At 36.5% G+C, this 20,780-nt stretch overlaps 1 protein-coding gene across 1 annotated transcript; it reads right to left on the minus strand.

Moving 5' to 3' along the window:
• Positions 1-18,874: 18,874 nt before the first annotated feature.
• LOC6045377 (cell wall protein IFF6) lies at positions 18,875-20,169 on the minus strand. Its single transcript, XM_038248174.1, has 2 exons — positions 20,065-20,169; positions 18,875-19,994 (listed from the first exon to the last, which is right to left on the minus strand). The coding sequence occupies exons 1-2, from the start codon at positions 20,125-20,127 to the stop codon at positions 18,900-18,902; spliced, it is 1,158 nt and encodes a 385-aa protein (XP_038104102.1). The 5' UTR covers positions 20,128-20,169; the 3' UTR covers positions 18,875-18,899.
• Between the last annotated feature and the right edge of the window lie 611 nt (positions 20,170-20,780).

Consider the following 20,780-nt stretch of genomic DNA (forward strand, 5'->3'; position numbering starts at 1 on the left):
CGCATTGTGCTTAGCCAAGACGCATGCGCTATAAGCTTTCAGTGTTCATCATTCGCGGGAGTTGACATCGGGTTGATCTTGAAATACATGCTCCTAAAAATACGTCACTTGTCTTACGTTGATGAGTGCGTCAACGCAGGATGCACCTCGTCTGATTGGAAAGACCAATGTAGTTCCGACAAAATCTTCCCCGTTGGGCAAACTAAGATGAGCAATTCTCTACCAAAACCGGAAATGGATTTTATTTGTATTTTTTGATTTGGCTCAAACATTGTGGGGGCCTTCCCTATGACCAAATAAACTATTTTGCGTCATTGGTTCATCCATACAAGTCTCCATACAATTTTGGCTGCTGTCCATACAAAAATGGTATGTAAATATTCAAACAGCTGTAACTTTTGAGTGAATTTTCTGATCAATTTGGTGTCTTCGGCAAAGTTGTAGGTATTGCTGAGGATTTTTGAGAAAAAAATAGGTACACGGAAAATATTTCAGTTTTTTTAATCAACTTTTTTTTCACTAAAACTCAATTTCCCAAAATACGTATTTTTTTATTTTCAAGATTTTTTGACATGTTTCAGGGGACAAAAATCCACAACTTTTGAGATATAGCCACCGAAAGTTTGATTTTAGTGAAATATTTGCAGTTTTTTTTTGAATTTTTAAAAAAAGTGACCATGAGTGACCATTTCTAAAAATATTTTTTATTTTTTTAAAGTACACCATTTGTTTTGCTGGCTGGTACAAATTTCAACCTCAATCTTTTTCGTGTACGTACACGCAATAAATGCGCACGTAGATAACTCTATGCCCAGTGACCTCGGAATAGAGACGTGGCGTTACATCGTGCTGCCATCTGGTTTTTTTTAAGTGCAAGAGTGGAAAAGTGCTGAGTCATCGTCTTAAAATAGACGGCGTCCTATCTCGCTCAGCAAAATGAAGTCGATGAAGTAGTCGTTGGAGAAAAAGTGGAAAACGTGGTCTAAAAATAGCGACGCCATCCCCCTATTGGACCGCAAGGAGCTCTGTCATTCTGAAATGGGTCGTTGAAAGCAGCGCGAAACATTCGTGAAATTTTCCGATCTTTAAAAAAAAAAAACAATTTCAATTTTTTTTAAACCAAGACATACATTTCAAAAGGGCCAAACATTCAATATTACGCCCTTTTGATATGTTAGTCTTGACTTAAAAATTTTGAAAATATTTTTTTCGAAAAGAAAAAAAAATTTCACGAATGTTTCATGTTTTGATATTGTAAATCGGACCATTAGTTACTGAGATATCGACATTAGAAAATGGTGGGTTGTTTGGGTGAGACTTAGAAAACATCAATTTTCATTTTTTTTAACCCTTGCATGGCAATATCTCAGCAACTATGGGTCGTTTTAATAAAGTTCAAAAATGCAAAATATAGAGAGTTTTCTCAGCTTTTCAAAAATATTTTTTCAAAGGTGGGCAAACATGTGCACTAATTTAAAAAAATGAAAAAATGTCACCTAAACATGGATTTCAGTTGAAAACGGTGCACTTTATCATAATTTCACTGAAGTACTTTTAGATTACAAATTTGATTTTACATCGAAAAATGAAGTTCACAAATTTTTGCGACCAATTTTTCGATTTTTTGAAAAAATCAGTATCGATTCAAAAATTCATAACTCGCTCAATAATTTTTTGCTGAACCTGGAAATTTCTGAAAAGTTGGCATTTGATGTCCTCTAAAACATATCAAAAAATAAAAAAAATAAAAATAGTGTTTTTTGCAAATCAAGTTTTAGTGACATAAAGTTAAATAAAAAATCACCAAAATTTTTTTACCGTGTATCATTTTTTTTTTCAGTGTAGTCCATATCCATACCTACAACTTTGCCGAAGACACCAAATCGATCAAAAAATTCCTTCAAATCGGTATGATTTTTGAATTTTCATTGATCATTTTTGTATGGCCAGCTGCCAAATTTGTATGGAAAATTATATGGACAAACTAATGATGCAAAATGGCTTCTTTGGGCATACCGAAGGCACCAAAAAAGTTTCAGTCGGATTAAAAAATACAAAAATTAAAATTTAAGAAAAAATACCGATTTCGGAGAGAATTGCTCAATCAGGAAAAATGAACTGTCCTCTAAAACCTTTAGAAATCCAAAATAAAACTGGATGTAATTTTTGGATAGTTATAAAGTTCAAAATCTTCAATCAAATTCAAAAACAAACAGCACTTGATTATAAGGTTTAATACCCATACGGTATTTTTCCAAATAATATTTTTTACATATTCAAAACAATGCATGAAATAATTTGAATGTTTACCTAAATCAGGCATTGATATAATTCCAACAGATAACGTAATAAAAAATGTCCAAAAAAATATTTTTCAAAGCTTTGTCCTCATTTACCAAACTGCTTAAATCATAACAATGCCATCGCTTCAAAAAAAATTATTTAGGTAAATAATCATTTGAATTATTCCACGCATTGTTTTGTATTGAATTGAAAAAAAAAACATTCTTTGGGAGTCGATTGTGGACAGAGATACAGCGCGCACGCCTTGCAGGATTATTCGTGTTTCGAGCGTCCTTTTTTGAGCTATTGGTGTTTAAAAAAATCCCTTTCTATATCATCGTTGATCAGAAGGCATTGAACAATGTGTAATATTTTCACGGTGAAAAAAGATACGTTGGCATTTTGGATCGTCGAGTTAATAGTGGAGCAAAATTTTACTAACCTGTGTTAGTGTTGTTGTGTGTCAACCAGAAAGACCTTCCCATAGCATCGTTGCTCAGAAGGCTCGCCGACGGGTTTATTATAAAAGTCTTCCCATTTGCTTTAATATTAGTTTAAGTTTAATTCTTCTGTCAGGAGTTCAAATAAAGATGTTTAGTTAAGTAGTTCAAAAGTTATGCTAAAATACGATTTTGAATAAAGTTTCAAAGATTTTAAAAAGGGTGTTTTCTGTAAGGAACCCCGCCATGTTATACATTTTTGAAAAGGTATTTAAATGCCCTTTGTAACGAGCCCAAAACATTTTAATTTATGCGAAAAAAATGCGAATGCGAGCCAAAAACATTGAAGATTGGAAGATCCTATCAAAAGTTATGGTTATTTAAGTGTTATTTAGACACTTTTTGGTGGATGGATCTTACATATTTTAAAGATAATGACTCACCGTTAGTTGGTTTATTGACAGCCATTCCAAAAACTGATTGTTGAGGCAATTGCAAACCTCTTTTTACACCTAAGCTTCCATCCACCCGGTATTCGACCTTTAGATTGTAAGTCCAACTGCCTACCAGCGACTCCACCGAGGCAGGACCCAGGGAGACGACTCCTACACCTGGATTAAGCTAACGACCTAACCCTCTAGGTTAGACCGGGCCAACATTTACTTCACCATCCGTGGTCAAACAAATCTCGTCTCGAAAGTGCCACCCGGGACCGTCTGAGATCGAATCCAAGCCGACTGGGTGAGAGGCAATCACGCTTACCCCTACACCACGGTCCCCAGCCATTTCAAATGAGCCTAAAACGTCGAGGATCCAACAAACCTATCAAAAGTTATTAGCACTTAAGTGTCGTATATACACTTTTTGGAGGCTGGATCTCAGATATTTCAATGAAAATGAAGCAGTTACACAGCAAAAAAAAAAAAAAAATGATGGTAATATTCATCAAGAAATGATGACAAATTTTGTGTCGAAAAAAATGTGTAATATTACATCAGGAATTGATAAATATTCATCAGTTTTTGATGAATATTCATTAGGTTCACATGTTTAAACATTTTTTATGTAATATTACTCAAAATATAAGGAATATTCAACCTACCAAATTTTCAACATTCCAAAATTCAACTTTTTTTGCTGTGTAGTTAAATAACACTGACCTACAAAAATGACAAAAATGACTGCGCCTGCTAAACTTGAGGGAGACCATGAGGGAAAACAAGAAATATGTACACTTTGAATATTTTAGGAACAACCGAGCAGCACTAATCCTCTATAGAAATTTTGGAGAAAAACCATTCGGCTCTGCCTGAATATTTTTGAAAAATTCAAAGTGCACTTGTTTCTGGAGACCTCAGTAATGCGCAGTAATTTTGTTGGTCGGTGTAATTGAATGACCTTTCAAATGAGCTTAAAATATTGAGGATCTGACACCCTACCAAAAGTTATTAGCACATAAGTGCTGTTTATACACTTTTTGGAAACCGAATCGAAGATATTTTGATAGAATGATTGTCCGAATCTTCCATACGAACTATCGTTGGACAGGTTTTCATCAGACCTTGCCGACGAGCCAGAAAGAGTGATGGTCTGAAAACCCTATCAAAAGAAATGAGAAATAAAGTTGTTTATTAAACATGTAAAGGTTGGTACCAAAAAGTATTTGTCAAAATCGTCCGGAAACATCAGGGGGCTTTTTTTCAAAAAGCTTCAAAATTTCAATGGAAGTTCATGTTAAATTAGCTGGAATCAATTTAAAATGCATCCCCCCACCCTCCTCGACCCCGGTCAGAGCCGAGGGACACGAATTTTGAAAAATATTTGCATCGGCCTAAGGGGGAATGTTGCTGAAAGTATTGACTTTGTGAATATGAGTAAGGCACCAATCACCAAAGTTGGATTAAGTAACGTTTTCTTACAAAAGTTAAGTGCATGCAATTTCACCATCAGAATTTTTGCTGTGATTGACAGGTTGTAAGAATGAAAAGATAAATGAAAGTTTGATAAATTTCTTGCGGATAAATTTATGAATGTCTTCAAAAAAACTTAGCAGGCAACTTGAAGACTGGAGTTTTTTTTTTGAAAAGGTCCTATAAACCAAATTTTAATTTTTTGCTTTTTGGGTGTTTTTGAATACCCTTGATTCAAGGCGGTTCAAAAAACACCCGAAAAGCAAAAATTGAAAAAAAAATTTAGGACCTTTTCAAAAAAACTCCAGAAGTGAACAACACCACTTTCAAGTAAGATCAAAAACGAGTTGACCGGCCACCCTGCGCAAAATCTTTTGATCATTTTATTTAAAATTCCGCTCAGCATTCTCCAACAATAAAGAAAACTGTCATCCTGAAGGGCGGTGGAAAATCGAGTGAAAAGGAAAAAAGGGTCCTTTTCTTTTTTAATTTAATAACTTACTTCTGGAACCTGCTGGCCGAGACTCCTTGTCAGGTTCGAGTGACCACCGTAAGGGAGTAGACCTGGGGAGACACGTGGTACGTGGAAGACAAATGACACGTTTCAAGCGAGACGAGAGAGACGGCGAGCAAACAGAATCATTTTCCACTACATTACACCTGTCACGGGGAATGTGTCATGGGTTGGTTGAGGCGAATTTCCGTAGTTTTATGGTTCGTGGCCATGGAAAGTTTCTGTTTACTAAAAACATTGACCACTTTTGCTTTGAAAACACTTTTATTACAATTTTAAGCCAGATTTATTTTTTATGACGTGGTTCTTCCATTGATCCCAGAGGCTTTACTGCTTCTTGTCCTTGTCACCCTTGCCCTTTCCCTTTCCTCCGCGTTTGCGGAATCCTCCCTTGGCGTGCAGTTGCTCCATGCGCTGCTTGATGCGTTCCAGAATCTTGTCCCGGGTGCCGGATTCCACCTTGAACTCGTCGAAGATCTGCTCGACCTCCTTGCGGAAATCGAACGCCTTGCCGCCTTCGGGACCGTGCTTGCCGAACGGCTTATTGCCCGCTGGGCTCCGGCCTGGTTTGCCATTGGTAGCGGCATCCTGGGCGGTTCCGGGGGCGTCCTCTCCCGCCGAAACGTGGATCAGGGCAAAGAGGCACGCCGTGCCCAACAGAAGCAAAACGGTTTTGCTGTTCATCGTAGTTGGTTTGGTTGGCTCTGGTGTGAGTTTGATGGTTGAACAGTGACGAGGCTCGTGCTTATATAGTCGAAATTCTGGTTTGCGTAATGAGCTTTTGATTGGAACATTATTTTAAAATTTTCAAATCGTCAGTTGATTGTCACATGGCCATTATCGTTATTGCAAACTCGGTACCACCATTTTTCGAACCCATCAATTGTATTTTACACTTAATGTACTTAAGATAATATCAAACCAAGGTCAATTATTGTTATTGGGATGAATATTCATTAGTCGTTCAAAAACAATAAAAAATGAACCAAGTGTCAAATAATTGATAGAATGCATAAATCTAGTAATGTTAAATTAACTGATATCAATAGCTTTTATACAACAATCATCGTTCTTAGTCAAATTGACAAAACTTTTTGATTTACATAAGTTTATATTCGTTAAATTGAATTTAACCAATGAACCTTTGATAAAATTTTGTGGATTTTTTGTAGTTGTGATATCTTGTTAAACGTTTGAGCAATTTTCAAATCTTTGGTTAAATTTTATGAAGTTATTTTATTTTGACGCCAAACATTGAATGAACAAAATATCGTCTTGATCAAAATTAACAAAAATATACAAAAAACTTACATTCAAGCTGAATCTGTTTAGATTAGAGGATGATAATTCACTTGCAAGTTTTATGCAACATTACACAAATCGACAATTTTGAAGTTGATTTGGGCTCTCTGAATATGCTTCAATCGACAGAGTTGAATTTCAGTGGATTTCCTATCAATTAAAAAATAGTAAATTTTTGGCACGAATTCCACGGAATTACTACCATTCACACCCTCGTTTATCTTGTTTGTCTATGGGGGTAGCAAACACAAGAGGGTTGCTTAAGATGATTCCATAGCATTTAAACCCAAATTTTCTATTTTATTTATTGGCAGTGAATCAGGTCCCTAAATTAGGCTTAAATTTCCGATTTTATTGTTCACAATGATAAAGAAACCGTGGTGTAGGGGTAAGCGTGGTTGCCTCTCTTTAATTTTTGAATGATGAAGCTTATTTTTCTGAGTACAATGACCGTTTGTACGACGACAAAGGATTTAAAATGGATTGTTAAATTAATTTTGAAAAATTAACATCGTGGCCCTGCTTGACAGAAAAGGTCCTACTTGACAGCTCGTTTCAAGGGGACCATAGTTGATCCATTGAAAACAAGTTGTTTAGACAATTAATTTTTTGCATTAAAATAAAAAAATGTGATCAGAAATAGTTTTTGTGATTCTTAATTCGTACTGAATTTTTTTTCCCATTTTAAATGGAATCATGTACTTCGTGATTAGTCGTAGAAGGCATCATCTTTTTTGTAAACTACGGGATTTGATCAAAAATTCGATTCTTCCCCTAAAGAACTGTTTACAACATTAATTACAACAAATTTTGACTGTTTTTTTTTTGAATCAGATAGTTGCACGATTAGGTCTGTATGTTTGACAATTTTGTAATGAGTAAACAATAACTTTTTTGGTTGCTGTACACTCGATTATCAGAAACTACTCAACAAAAATTATCGAATTTAATTGGATAATCAAATCTTTGGATTATGGAATCACTAACAAAAATGGGCTGTCTTTTTTTTTATTTTCTAGGCTTAGTATCCCTAAACTATTTTGCATTTCAGTTCAGCTAAAGTGAACTTAAGGTGAAATCGGATCAAAATATATTTGGACTTCTTCTTCTTATTCTTCTTCTTCATAATCATCATTAAAATCATCAATCATTTGCAGTACGTTTGTGTTGGTGAAACCGTCACACACACCATCACTCTCCTGGCCAGGGGTGCCAGGTTGCCAGATAAATCTGGCATTGCCAGATTTTTTGAGCGCCAATTAGAAAAAAATAATTTTCTATTTCTTCCTCACATTGTTTTATTGACGATTTTTTTATTATTTTGTGAAGCTATAATGTATAAAAAGTTAAAATACACAGTTTTTGAACAAAAAATTACTTATTACTTTGAGAAAAGTGGCTTGCCAGATTTTTCCCAGATTTTTTGCCAGATTTTTTACTCTTCAGACCTGGTAACCCTGCTCCTGGCAATGTTTACAAACTTAGATCAAACACAAATCTGTTTGTTTTGTTTGAAGATAAATGTTAACATTTCCCAAAAGATGAATTCATCCAGTAGTGTTCTTCCGAAAGATACAATTGATCAATTTAAGTGAAGAGAAGATAACGGCACACATTTAACAATGAATAAAACACATTTAACGGTTGAATAAAAATAAAATGAATAAATTATTCGCTCTAAAGCATTGCCTTGGCATTCTCGATTGCGAGATTCTAACATTTACTTCCCCGTCCGACGCATGATCAGACAAATCTCGTCTCGAAAAATGCCACAGGGATCTCAGGGATCGAACGCAGGCCGACTTTGTGAGAGGCAACCACGCTTACCCCTACACCACCGGTCCCGGATTAATGCGCGTAAAAAACCACACCAAAACTACCGTTTTGGTCCTATTCGATCCGTATTGGGGTCTCATAAGTCTCTGTTCATAATCAGAAAGTTTACAAAAGTACTTAAAAAAATACGTTTTTTTTACTCAGTCCGGAAGATTGCGAAAGCGTGATTTTTGTAAAAAAAAACACGTCATGGTATACCTTTTTAGAAATGTAACGTTAATTTAACACTTTTTGGAAGCCAAAAATTACTATTTAATGTATTAATATGAGCAAAGTACCAATCACATAAATATGAATTAAATGATGTTTAGTCACATTTTTTATGTTTTTGTACATTATGTTGTTTTTATTTTACTATTTTTAACAGTGTTTATTTAGAATATTGCAAGCTGCGAGAAACACTTTTTGATTTCCCAGTTATCATGGAATATTTTTTAAACACAACAACTTTTGCTTTAATATTTTGATTGAAGAAATTTTCTTGGTTATCAATCTCCTTGCAAGTACGACAAGTTAGTACGCCGGTGACGAGTTGGAAGTAGAGACCAAGAGATAATTTGTAAAATATGTAAAATATAAAACACATACTCTGATCATACCTAAAATTTTACATTGGATGGTATCGTTTTATTTGTTTTCGCTTCTTCTTTGTTTTAGACACTTTTCAATTTCACTTCACTTTCACCCTCACATTTTAATTTTTTAAGCTTTTGTCGTCATGTCATAAATACAACAAAATTGATAAAAAAAATCTTTGAAAAAGAAGCTTATTTAATTCGAATTACATTGGATTTGTAAATTTGTAATTCATTCAAAATACAAACTACATCAAAGAATAAAAAAGCATTTTTTATGGATTTTAATCTTTCTTAAAAACACTGTTCTTGTTGAGATTAAAGTGTATAATTATAATATCACCAAATTAACAGAAATGAGCTAATTCTATGATTATAATATAACAAATATATTAAAAGCTGTTTCAAAAATTTCCCGGGTTCACGGGAATTCGCGGGATTCAAAAAATATTTTTCCCGTTCCCCAGGAAATTCGGCAAAATTGGACGCCCTAGAACCTGTTCAAACTAGTAGTTTATGATTGAGAAATGTTACAAACCCGAGTTTTTTGAATTGCCTTTAACTTTTTGACTAAGTCGTGTTGCTCATCAATTTTTGGAACAGGTTGCATATCATTTCAACTATTTTGAATGAGCTTCATTTTTTTCAAGTTTGGGTGATTTTACATAAATTGCGCATTTTTTGCATATCAGAAACTTATAGATTTTTAAAGAAAATTAAAAAAAATCTAATAATTTGATTTTGATTATGATGATTCTTTCAGTTTGACGTGATTATAATAAGTTTATAGTAGCAACATCGAAAACAAAATCATTAAAAAAGACAACAACAATTATTTAAAAATAAATTCAAGGTAAAGCAAAAACAACCAGATTGTTAAAAACTCATTCCAAATCACCTGAAAAAAACGACACTTCATTGTCAATATGCCACGCTGCAAACCCATCGAAAGTGTCATCCTGTCCATGCCCATTGTTCCGTGGCCATCCAAGCAAGCCCTCCAGAGGCAGCACACTATTCTGGCACGGGGCAAACGGGCAATCAAAAAGCTATTAGGGGGGCGGCCGGGCAAAAATAGTCGAAAACTGCGCTGGGACTCACACGTGAGCTGCTTCAGCAATGATCGGAGAGCAAACCCAAAAAAAAAAAATCGACAACTTTTCACCGAACCAATTGGTGGATTGTGTCCCCCTCTGTCGACAAAACGACACTCCAAGGACCCACCTGAACTACCGAGACAGACAGATTGGGATGCTGACCGCTTGATTTGTGAGCGTTTTTTTTTGTTGGTTCTGGGTTCTCTCCTTTAACGGGGAGTTTATTTAGGGATTCTCCCAGGAGAGAGAAAGGACTGGGGGATTTGAGTAATGGTCATCCATATTGGCAGATTATTTGGGAACTTTTGGGGACGGTCGTTTGGGTGAATAGTTTGATGGTTTATCTTCAGGGTACACTGAGAAAAAAGAGTTCCCAAAATCGTGAGCATGCGTTCATAAAAATGGGAACCACAAACTCAATTAAAATCCTAGCAAAATTGACCTCGTTGAAAAGCAGATTAAAATATATATAATATAAGATGTTGTCTTCTTATTCCAAATTTGTAGAAATTGTGGACTCAATCCTGGAATGATTAGATAGACAAATTTCAAAAGTTTCAATAGTTTTGTAGATGACAAAAAGTGTGTACTGATAATCTGGATGTTCCAGGTTCTGGTTGATGTGCACCGTTATTGAAAAACATATCTCTCTGGATTACTGCAGATTCAGAAAGAACATTCAATTTTCATGAAAAATAACATGAAGAATTTGTAGCGCTCTGCCGGTACGATTTATCGAAAAATGTACGAAAATCGAACTCAGAGCAACTTATCCTGATTTCGTCACATGAACTTAAGGGACTCCAAGCATCGTGTCAGACTGGCCACTAATCCGGAATTACTGGGATTTGAAGCAAGCAATTCAGGATTCATTTAGTTATTATTGATTTATTCCATTTAATTTATCCTGATAAATGATTTAATGATTCTATGATTCTATTTAATTTTTAAAAAAATGCTCCAGAAAATGACAATATAGTGGTTAATGCCACAAGTTGCTAAAAGAAGATTTTTTTTAGCACGAGTCGTACATCCATTCAACGAAGTTCACCGAGTTAGGTAAATATGCCGAGCGCTGAAAAAATAATTGAATTGCTTACAAATTTTGCAATTCCCAAAACACTTCTTGAATCATTTTTTTCTGCAAACATCCATAAATACAACGTTAAATAATAAAATATTGAAAATGTATAAGGGTAATTCTCCGCCAACTCACACAGCAGTTGCCCCGACCCCTCTTCGATTTGCGTGAAACTTTGTCCTAAGGGGTAACTTTTGTCCCTGATCACGAATCCGAGGTCCGTTTTTTGATATCTCGTGACGGAGGGGCGGTACGACCCCTTCCATTTTTGAACATGCGAAAAAAGAGGTGTTTTTCAATAATTTGCAGCCTAAAACGGTGATGAGATAGAAATTTGGTGTCAAAGGGACTTTTATGTAAAATTAGACGCCCGATTTGATGGCGTACTCAGAATTCCGAAAAAACGTATTTTTCATCGAAAAAAACACTAAAAAAGTTTTAAAAATCCTCCCATTTTCCGTTACTCGACTGTAAAAAATTTTGGAACATGTCATTTTATGGGAAATTTAATGTACTTTTCGAATCTACATTGTCCCAGAAGGGTCATTTTTTCATTTAGAACAATATTTTTCATTTTAAAATTTCGTGTTTTTTCTAACTTTGCAGGGTTATTTTTTAGAGTGTAACAATGTTCTACAAAGTTGTAGAGCAGACAATTACAAAAATTTTGATATATAGACATAAGGGGTTTGCTTATAAACATCACAAGTTATCGCGATTTTACGAAAAAAAGTTTTGAAAAAGTTACTTTTTGCGTTTCTCTTTGTTTCGTCGTCCGTGTCTGTCGCGGGTGACCATGAATGGCCATGATCGATGACGACCAACTTTTTCAAAACTTTTTTTCGTAAAATCGCGATAACTCGTGATTTTTATAAGCAAACCCCTTATGTCTATATATCAAAATTTTTGTAATTGTCTGCTCTACAACTTTGTAGAACATTGTTACACTCTAAAAAATAACCCTGCAAAGTTAGAAAAAACACGAAATTTTAAAATGAAAAATATTGTTCTAAATGAAAAAATGACCCTTCTGGGACAATGTAGATTCGAAAAGTACATTAAATTTCCCATAAAATGACATGTTCCAAAATTTTTTACAGTCGAGTAACGGAAAATGGGAGGATTTTTAAAACTTTTTTAGTGTTTTTTTCGATGAAAAATACGTTTTTTCGGAATTCTGAGTACGCCATCAAATCGGGCGTCTAATTTTACATAAAAGTCCCTTTGACACCAAATTTCTATCTCATCACCGTTTTAGGCTGCAAATTATTGAAAAACACCTCTTTTTTCGCATGTTCAAAAATGGAAGGGGTCGTACCGCCCCTCCGTCACGAGATATCAAAAAACGGACCTCGGATTCGTGATCAGGGACAAAAGTTACCCCTTAGGACAAAGTTTCACGCAAATCGAAGAGGGGTCGGGGCAACTTTTCCCGATTTCGTGTGAGTTGGTAGAGAATTACCCATAACTATAGAGCAACTAAGTAATTCCGCAATAACAACTGGTAATTCTTTGAAGGAAAATCAGGCAACTCTTAATACCTAAACTTCTTTTCTCGAGAAAAATGAGGAATTTTCATATAAATTCGCCCTTTGTTCGAACTTGGGAGTTTAGGTGTTAATGACGAAACAATAGAACCAAATTTAACAGTAATACAGCAGATACGATTTTTTTTGCAATTCCGTCCACTACAGTCCAAACTTGATTATCCGAAGTTCGATTATCTGGAGGTTTCTATGGGACTTTCGATAATCAAATCATGTCTAAAAAGATTTGTTTTCGTAGTTTTTTTTTTAATTTTCTTACTCTAAACATAAAATTTGAGTTCTGTGACTCCATAACGGCCATTTTGGCCGCCATCTTGGATTAAAATTTCTAAATCATTTAAGAGTAGTTTAAGGGGCAAACTGCTCGATCGGAAAAAGACAGAAAAAATACGTTTTTCGGTGGTTCGATTATCCGAAGCTTTGATTATCCGAAGTGAAATTTTCCTTAGGCCTGCAGATAATCGAGTCTGGACTGTGCATACTTTTCTTTTAAAAATAACAAAAAATTAATGCGAGAAGATCACTAGATGTGCAGACGTCATAATTTCTGTTTGAGAACGTAAAAATGGCCGCCTCAGAGAATATAAGTAAAATTAAATAGATTAGTACGTAACTTACGGCTGTCATCCAAAATCAACTTAGAAATCATGCTGGGCTGGCCCGAACTCACGCACACTAGCTTGTCATTTGTTTTGCCAGGCTGGTACAAAATTAAACCTCAATATTTTTTGTGTACGTGCACGCAATACATGTGCACGTAGATAACTCAATACGTTGCTCTGAAGTTGTTTGTTTACCTTTGATAAGGAAACGTCAACTTACCGTAGATTATGAAGTTATCCAATCAATACGTCATGTTTCTAATTTGATTACTTTTCCATTGTAGAAGATCAAACTTATTTCCATTGATTTAAATTTTCTAAGTAAAGTGATTGTAGGCAGGCCATTACTTTTCCGTTCTCCTTTGAGATCTAAAATTAAGGCTCTGGAAGACATCATCTCCAATCGGCCATTTGGTGGCCATGTTTGTTTTAAAAGAACATTCAAATCTTAATTCAGAATGTTTCAATCAAAAAATGGTTTTCTTTGTGTTGTTTGTAGAAGCATTTTACATATAGTGATTATTTTTTCATTTCAATTTACCATCATTGACAGTCTTTGCCCCAAAAGCGAAGGATCTTCCATTTACCACCTCAAGACGCCTCAAAAACTTGTGACAGGAAAAACAGATTGCAATAACACTGGCCTACAAAAAAAATCAGAAATGACTGCGCAGGCTCAACTCGAGGGGAAGCATGAAGTTATAGTTCCTCAGAAACACGTGCGAACGAAGTTGACTTTATAGCTGTCGGCCACCATTGCTAGTACCAACCACTAGTGTCTTCCTTTTTTATCTACAAGGACTTCGCCGCCCTGGGCTCCTCAGTGTATGAAAGTATAGCATGGAGCGACGGCGCCAAATACCCATATTTACACAAAGAATTTTAGAGCGCCCGCCGCGGGATTCGAGCCGGCGACCTCTGGATTGTGAGTCCAGTGCGCGGTCCGATTGATCCACACGGGCGGGACAAAATGCATAAGAAACACGTGCACTTTGATTTAAAAAAAAAATGTTTAGACCGGGCCGAATGGTTTTTTCCTCTTTCTCTCTTTCTGTATGGAGAATTAGGGCGGTTCGTCGATGTTGCATACAAGCAAAAATTGCATGCAATATGTAAGAATAGCGAACAGCACTAATTCTCCATGCAATATTTTGAGGAAAACCATTCAGCCATACTTATGTCTACGATGTCTAGGGGAACAGCATCTAACTCCAGCGTGCCTCTAATGTTGCCATATCAGCACTTTGACATTCGATTACGGCTCATAAGAAGCGTTTTCACTTGAAATCGAGTTATAAATCGCTCAATAGGTAGTGAGCAAGCAAGTTTCTATCACCAGTTTTACAAAATTAGTTGTTTAAATAGTGAAAATCAGCAAAATTGATGGAGTTAGGAGGGAGTGCTTAACCTGCCAAACATACGAGAATTTCCCCTACAAACCCTGCCAATGTCTGGATGGTTGCAACATCCGCTAAATAGACTAAACGCGTAGACAGCAAAAAAGAATATCGTATCTCGTAATATTAAAAACATAACGTCTCCATTTTTTTTTATACACATTTTGTAAAATTGTCCGAGGAATCTGTTAAAAATATATTCAGACATAGGCTTTTTGGTCCCGAGACCTTCAAAAGAGCATTTTAAGTTTTCATTAGACCTTTTCAATTGTAAGGCTAGATATTTAAAACTAATACCCATTCGTTTGCGTTCAAGACAGATAAAATCGATTAAAATGGGGCGGGGGTATAATTTTTTTAAAAAGGTGTTTTTTTGCAAAAATCGACGAAAATCGCCACTGAGCAGTTCTCTACGGAATCGGTCTTTTTTCTTTAATTTTAATTTTTGTATTTTTTAATCCGGCTGAAACTTTTTTAGTGCCTTCGGTATGCCCAAAGAAGCCATTTTGCATCATAAGTTTGTCCATATAATTTTCCATACAAATTTGGCAGCTGTTCATACAAAAATGATATGTTAAAATTCAAAAATCTGTATCTTTTGAAGGAATTTTTTGATCGAGATAGTGTCTTCGGCAAAGTTGTAGGTATGGATATGGACTACACTGAAAAAAAATACTACACGGTAAAAAAAATTTGGTGATTTTTTATTTAACTTTTTGTCACTAAAACTTGATTTTCAAAAAACACTATTTTTATTTTTTTTTGTATGTTTTAGAGGACATAAAATGCCAACTTTTCAGAAATTTCCAGAATGGGCAAAAAATCTTTGACCGAGTTATGATTTTTTGAATCAATACTGATTTTTTCAAAAAATCGAAATATCGGTCGCAAAAATTTTTCAACTTCATTTTTCGATATAAAATCGAATTTGCAATCAAAAAGTACTTTAGTGAATTTTTGATAAAGTGCACCGTATTCAAGTTATAGCCATTTTTAGGTAACTTTTTTGAAAATTGTCGCAGTTTTTCATTTTTTATATTTAGTGCCCATGTTTGCCCACCTTTGAAAAATATATTTTTGAAAAGCTGAGAAAATTCTCTATATTTTGCTTTATTGAACTTTGTTGATGCGACCCATAGTTGCTGAGATATTGCTATGCTAAGGCTAAAAAACAGGAAAATTGATGTTTTCTAAGTCTCACCCAAACAACCCAACATTTTCTAATGTCGATATCTCAGCAACTATAGGTCCGATTTACAATGTTAAAACATGAAACATTCGTAAAATTTTCCGATGTTTTCGAAAAAAATACTTTCAAAAATTTAAAATCAAGACTAACATTTCAAATGGGCGTAATATTGAATGTTTGGCCCGTTTAAAATGTTAGTCTTGATTTTAATTTTTTTTAAATATTTTTATCAAAAAGATCGGAAAATTTCACGAATGTTTCATGTTTTAACATTGTAAATCGGACCTATAGTTGCTGAGATATCGACATTAGAAAATGGTGGGTTGTTTGGGTGAGACTTAGAAAACATCAATTTTCCTGTTTTTTAGCCTTAGCCTAGCAATATTTCAGCAAATATGGGTCGCATCAACAAAGTTCAATAAAGCAAAATATAGAGAATTTTCTCAGCTTTTCAAAAATATTTTTTTCAAAGGTGGGCAAACATGGGCACTAATTTAAAAAAATGAAAAACTGCGACTATTTTCAAAAAAGTTACCTTAAAATGGCTATAACTTGAAAACGGTGCTCTTTATCAAAAAATCACTAAAGTAGTTTTTGATTGCAAATTCGATTTTACATCTAAAAATGAAGTTGACAAATTTTTGCGACCGATATTTCGATTTTTTGAAAAAATCAGTATTGATTCAAAAAATCATAACTCGGTCAAAGATGTTTTGCCCATTCTGAAAATTTCTGAAAAGTTGGCATTTTATGTCCTCTAAAACATATCAAAAAATAAAAAAAAATTAAAAATAGTTTTTTTTTGCAAATCAAGTTTTAGTGACAAAAAGTTAAATAAAAAATCACCAAAATTTTTTTTACCGTGTAGCATTTTTTTTCAGTGTAGTCCATATCCATACCTACAACTTTGCCGAAGACACCAAATCGATCAAAAAATTCCTTCAAAAGATACAGATTTTTGAATTTTCACATATCATTTTTGTATGGACAGCTGCCAAATTTGTATGGAAAATTATATGGACAAACTAATGATGCAAATTGGCTTCTTTGGGCATACCGAAGGCACCAAAAAAGTTTCAGCCGGATTAAAAAATACAAAAAAAAACGAATGACCGAAAACTCGGAGAATTGCTCCACTGCGATTAACTTTGCAACGTTATTCCAAAACAACACCATATTTTAATTATTTTCAATTGCATTTTATTTTATTCACATTAGGTTATGTTGCTTCAGAATAAAAAACTCTTTCAAACTCTTTAAGAAGATTTTAAATGAATTTCAGCCAGCCACGGAAATCGGCACAATTTTTTGAAAAGTTTTGATTCATTCTTGTTCTATTTGCCATTTTCACGCTTCTTTTCTCCTTTGATTTTTGTTACCGTTTTTACCTTTGTTATCTCAGTAACCTTTACTATCTTTTCCTTATTCTTTGGCTTTTTGTCGCCCTTGTTTTTATCTTTTCCTTTTTCTTCCTTGCCATTTTTATCTTTATCTTGTTTGTCTTTATCCTTTTTATCTTTATCCTTTTTGCCTTTTGGATCCTTTTCTGAAGATTTGTTTTCTCCACTTTCTCCGCTACTAACAGTTTTGTCACTCTCTTTCTTCTCAGAACCAGCATCGTTAGCATGTTCCTTGTTCGGCGGAGCCCTATGTCCCTCATCTCGGTCATCAGCGGGTTTAATTTTTGGGGGCCCTCCACGGTCCATTTCTTGGTTCTTGAACTCGTTTGGTGCCCCCCCTCCATCCCCAAAGACTTCTTCCGATGGCGTTTTGTCACTTCCCGGTCCTTTCTCTTTGTTGTTAGCAACGCCTCCTCCCGATTCCTTGTTTAGTGGTCCTCCCTGGTCAATTCCCACATCCGAACCTCCACCCGCTTCCGCCGGATTGTCGTCTAGCCACCACGCATCGTACGATTCGTCGCCGGCGATCGGTATCGCCAGTCCGTAATCCGCAAGGTAGTGGGCCTCCGTCGTTGTCGATTCCGTGGGTGATGCCCGCTTGCCACTGGCGTCGCTGTCCGTTGTCGCAACATCTACTTGAGCAGTGGTTGTCGGTTGACGGGTTGTTGTTGGAGACGGTTGAACTGTTGTGCTCGATTCTTCTAGCAAGTCCAGCCCGTAGTCGTACTCGACAGTCGTTGTGTCCGTTGGATCTGCGGTTGATTGTGTTGTTGGCGCCTGGACAACTAGCGGTGCAGGAGTTGCAACGGAACTAGTAGTTGATGTGGGGTTTGTTGTTGTTGTTGTTGTTGTTGTCAACTTTGTAGTGGTTGCATCTTCTAATCTATCCAAGCTGTCCACCGTTGTTGATGGTCTTTGTGTTGTTGATCCAGTTGTCGATATTGTCGTGCGTGTTGATGCGGATGCTGTTGTTGTATCTTCTAATCCATCATAGTAGTCCGTAGCACTAGAAGTCATCACCGTTGTTGATCGTCTTTGCGTTGTCGATTCGGTTGTTGATGTTGTCGTACGTTGTGTTGACGATCGCGTCGTGGTTGGTCGTGTTGTTGTTTTCGTTGTAGTCGTGCTCGTTGGTCGCGTCGTTAGTTTGACAGTTGTCCGTGTTGTAGTTTTGCTTGTAGGAGTTGCCTTTTTGGTGCTAAACGTTGTTGTTCGCTTGGTGGTGGTGCTTGTCATTGGCGATGTCTTCCTTCGTCTTCTACGCTTGATTAGCTTTCGCATTGTTGGCGTCGGTGTTCTAGTTCTTCTGACTACCTTGCGTACAAGCACCGTGGGTCGGATGCCATTCACTACTACCCTTACCGGGATGTCGTGAATCACTTGATTCACGACGACCTTTCGTCGGAACCCGTCCGTTTTGTTGTTGCTTGAGGGATCATTGCTCAGGCCACTTTGCTGTTCTTTTACAGGATCTTTGGTTGCTTTTGACTGCAATACGTTACATGTAAAGGATATGTTTTAACCAAATTGAAATAACTTACCGCGCAGCAAAGTCCCACAAGGTAGATCACAATCAGTACAGGAAGGCGCATGGTTGGCAACTGTTAAGATTCCGCTCTGGTTTCACCAAATTTATACCAAGCGCAAGATCTTTAACGACTTTCGGATGATTAAAATAGTTTCATAAAGTCATTTCAGATGCAAGGTAATTTATTCTCATCGAATTTTAATAGAACGGTTTTTTGTTACCGGACTTTCCAGTACTTCCCACTTCCTTCTGCCCACCGTTGTTTCCCTTGGAAACGCTCGGTAGGTAGTCATCTGACTTGTTACCGTTGCCTTTGCCCTTGCTTCCAGATGACGGCTTGTTGTTTCCAAACGATACCAGAATGTCGTCTAATCCTTCATCTAGCTTGCCCTTTCCACGGCCTCCCTTCCGGTCTTCGTCTTTTTTCTTGGAACCACCTTTTGAACTGGAGCCATAGTTGGAACCGGAACCGTAGCCGGAACCAGAACCATACCCAGATCCATAAATGGATCCAGAACCAGACCCGGAACCGTAAATAGAACCAGAACCTGATCCGAACCGATCATCTCCCGGTTTTACCTTGTTGTTTGGATTGGACTCCAAAGCTGGCGCTTTGATCGGAGCGAACGGTTCAGATTCCATGGCAGGACCCGGAGCTGGTGTGGTAGGTTCCTGAGTTGTCGAGGTGGTCGTAGTAGGTTCTGGAGTTGTTGTCGTCGTCGTCGTCGTTGGCGGTTCCGTAGTAGTGGTTGTCGTAGTTGTAGTAGCTTCCGTAGTCGTCGTCGTCGGCTCTGTAGTCGTTGTTGTTGTTGAGGTCGTAGTGGATTCTGTCGTTGTCGTGGTAGTAGGCTCCGGAGTGGTCGACGTGGAGGGTTCTGTCACCTCCTCCGTCCAAGCAGGCTGAGTGGTCTTTTCGTCCAGCTGCGTTGAACTGCTCAACCAATCAGGAATCGTAGTTGCCTTTGGTTTCTTAGTCGTTCCCGTGGTATTCTTACCCTTCTTGGTTGTCTTGGTTGTCTTTTTTGGTTTCTTGGTCGTGGTCGTCACCTTTACCGTTGTCTTTTTACCTCCCTTTGAACCCTTCTTCGGTGACAAATCTTCTTCCTCTTCGTCTTGCTTACCCCCTTTCCACTTCTTGCCCTTCAGCTCTTCCTTGTTCTTCTTTTTCGGAGGTTCCTCGTCTTCCCACTTGCCCTTTCCCGGAGAATTTCCCTTTTTGCCATGGTTTCCTTTGCCCACCTCCTCGCTACTTCCGCCCCCTTTGCCACCACCCTTGTGTGCCTCGGCCACTTCCTGGAATGCAGAGTGTAAATTGTCACAATTCAAATCTCTTTTGTTTGTAACAGCCCACAAAAAAACTCACCAGTGTTGCCAGAGCGCACAGGGCTCCCACCAGCATCAGTGCTATGGTTGACTTTCGCATCATGGGATCTGCCGTGTCTGCCGAAGACTTTGGTTAGTGGTTTGTTCGGAGAAGGTGTCCATTTATACGCGGCAGCGATGGCGGGGAACAGCGTTCCGGACTTGATGGAGAATATTAAAATGGCATTAACATTGGAATATGTTCGAGGTGACGAGGAAATGATTTGAAATTGAAAATTGTGGTGATTAAATTTCGGAAGAATGTTGCTGTCTAGGGTCATTAGTCCAAACAATTTGAGTAAGTAAATTTGGTATACAATAATTGTAATATAATCATGAAATGTTTATCAAGAAATAAAGTAAAAATTATCATCGATTATTAAAATCAATTATTTTTTAATATTTTGCGGAGAAACAATTCTAGAGTTTTTTAAAGGTTCAATAAACAAAATTTTCACTTTTTTGCTTTTTGGGTTGCCAAAGTGGCTCAAAATTTACAAATAAGAAAATAAAATATGTTCACATCTGGAGTTTTTTTTAAAAGGTCCAATAAACCAAATTTCCAGTTTTTGCTTTTTGGGTGTTTTTAGAACCGCCTTGAGTCAGGGGTATTGAAAAACACCCAAAAAGCAAAAACTGAAAATTTGGTTTATTGGTCCTTTTCAAAAAAAACTCCAGACATGTTAAATCCCATTTAAAATTCCTGATACGTCCAAT

Source organism: Culex quinquefasciatus, chromosome 1 (genome assembly GCF_015732765.1).
Source record: "Culex quinquefasciatus strain JHB chromosome 1, VPISU_Cqui_1.0_pri_paternal, whole genome shotgun sequence".
NCBI classification, from domain to species: Eukaryota; Metazoa; Arthropoda; class Insecta; order Diptera; family Culicidae; genus Culex; species Culex quinquefasciatus.

What these genes read in the sequence shown, in the direction of transcription:
- LOC6045377 (XM_038248174.1), bottom strand. Translation starts at nt 20,127, where the DNA reads ATGATGCGAAAGTCAACCATAGCACTGATGCTGGTGGGAGCCCTGTGC. An exon ending in TGTGCGCTCTGGCAACACTG is followed by an intron (nt 19,995 to 20,064) that starts GTGAGTTTTTTT and finishes TCTGCATTCCAG; the next exon opens with GAAGTGGCCGAGGCACACAA.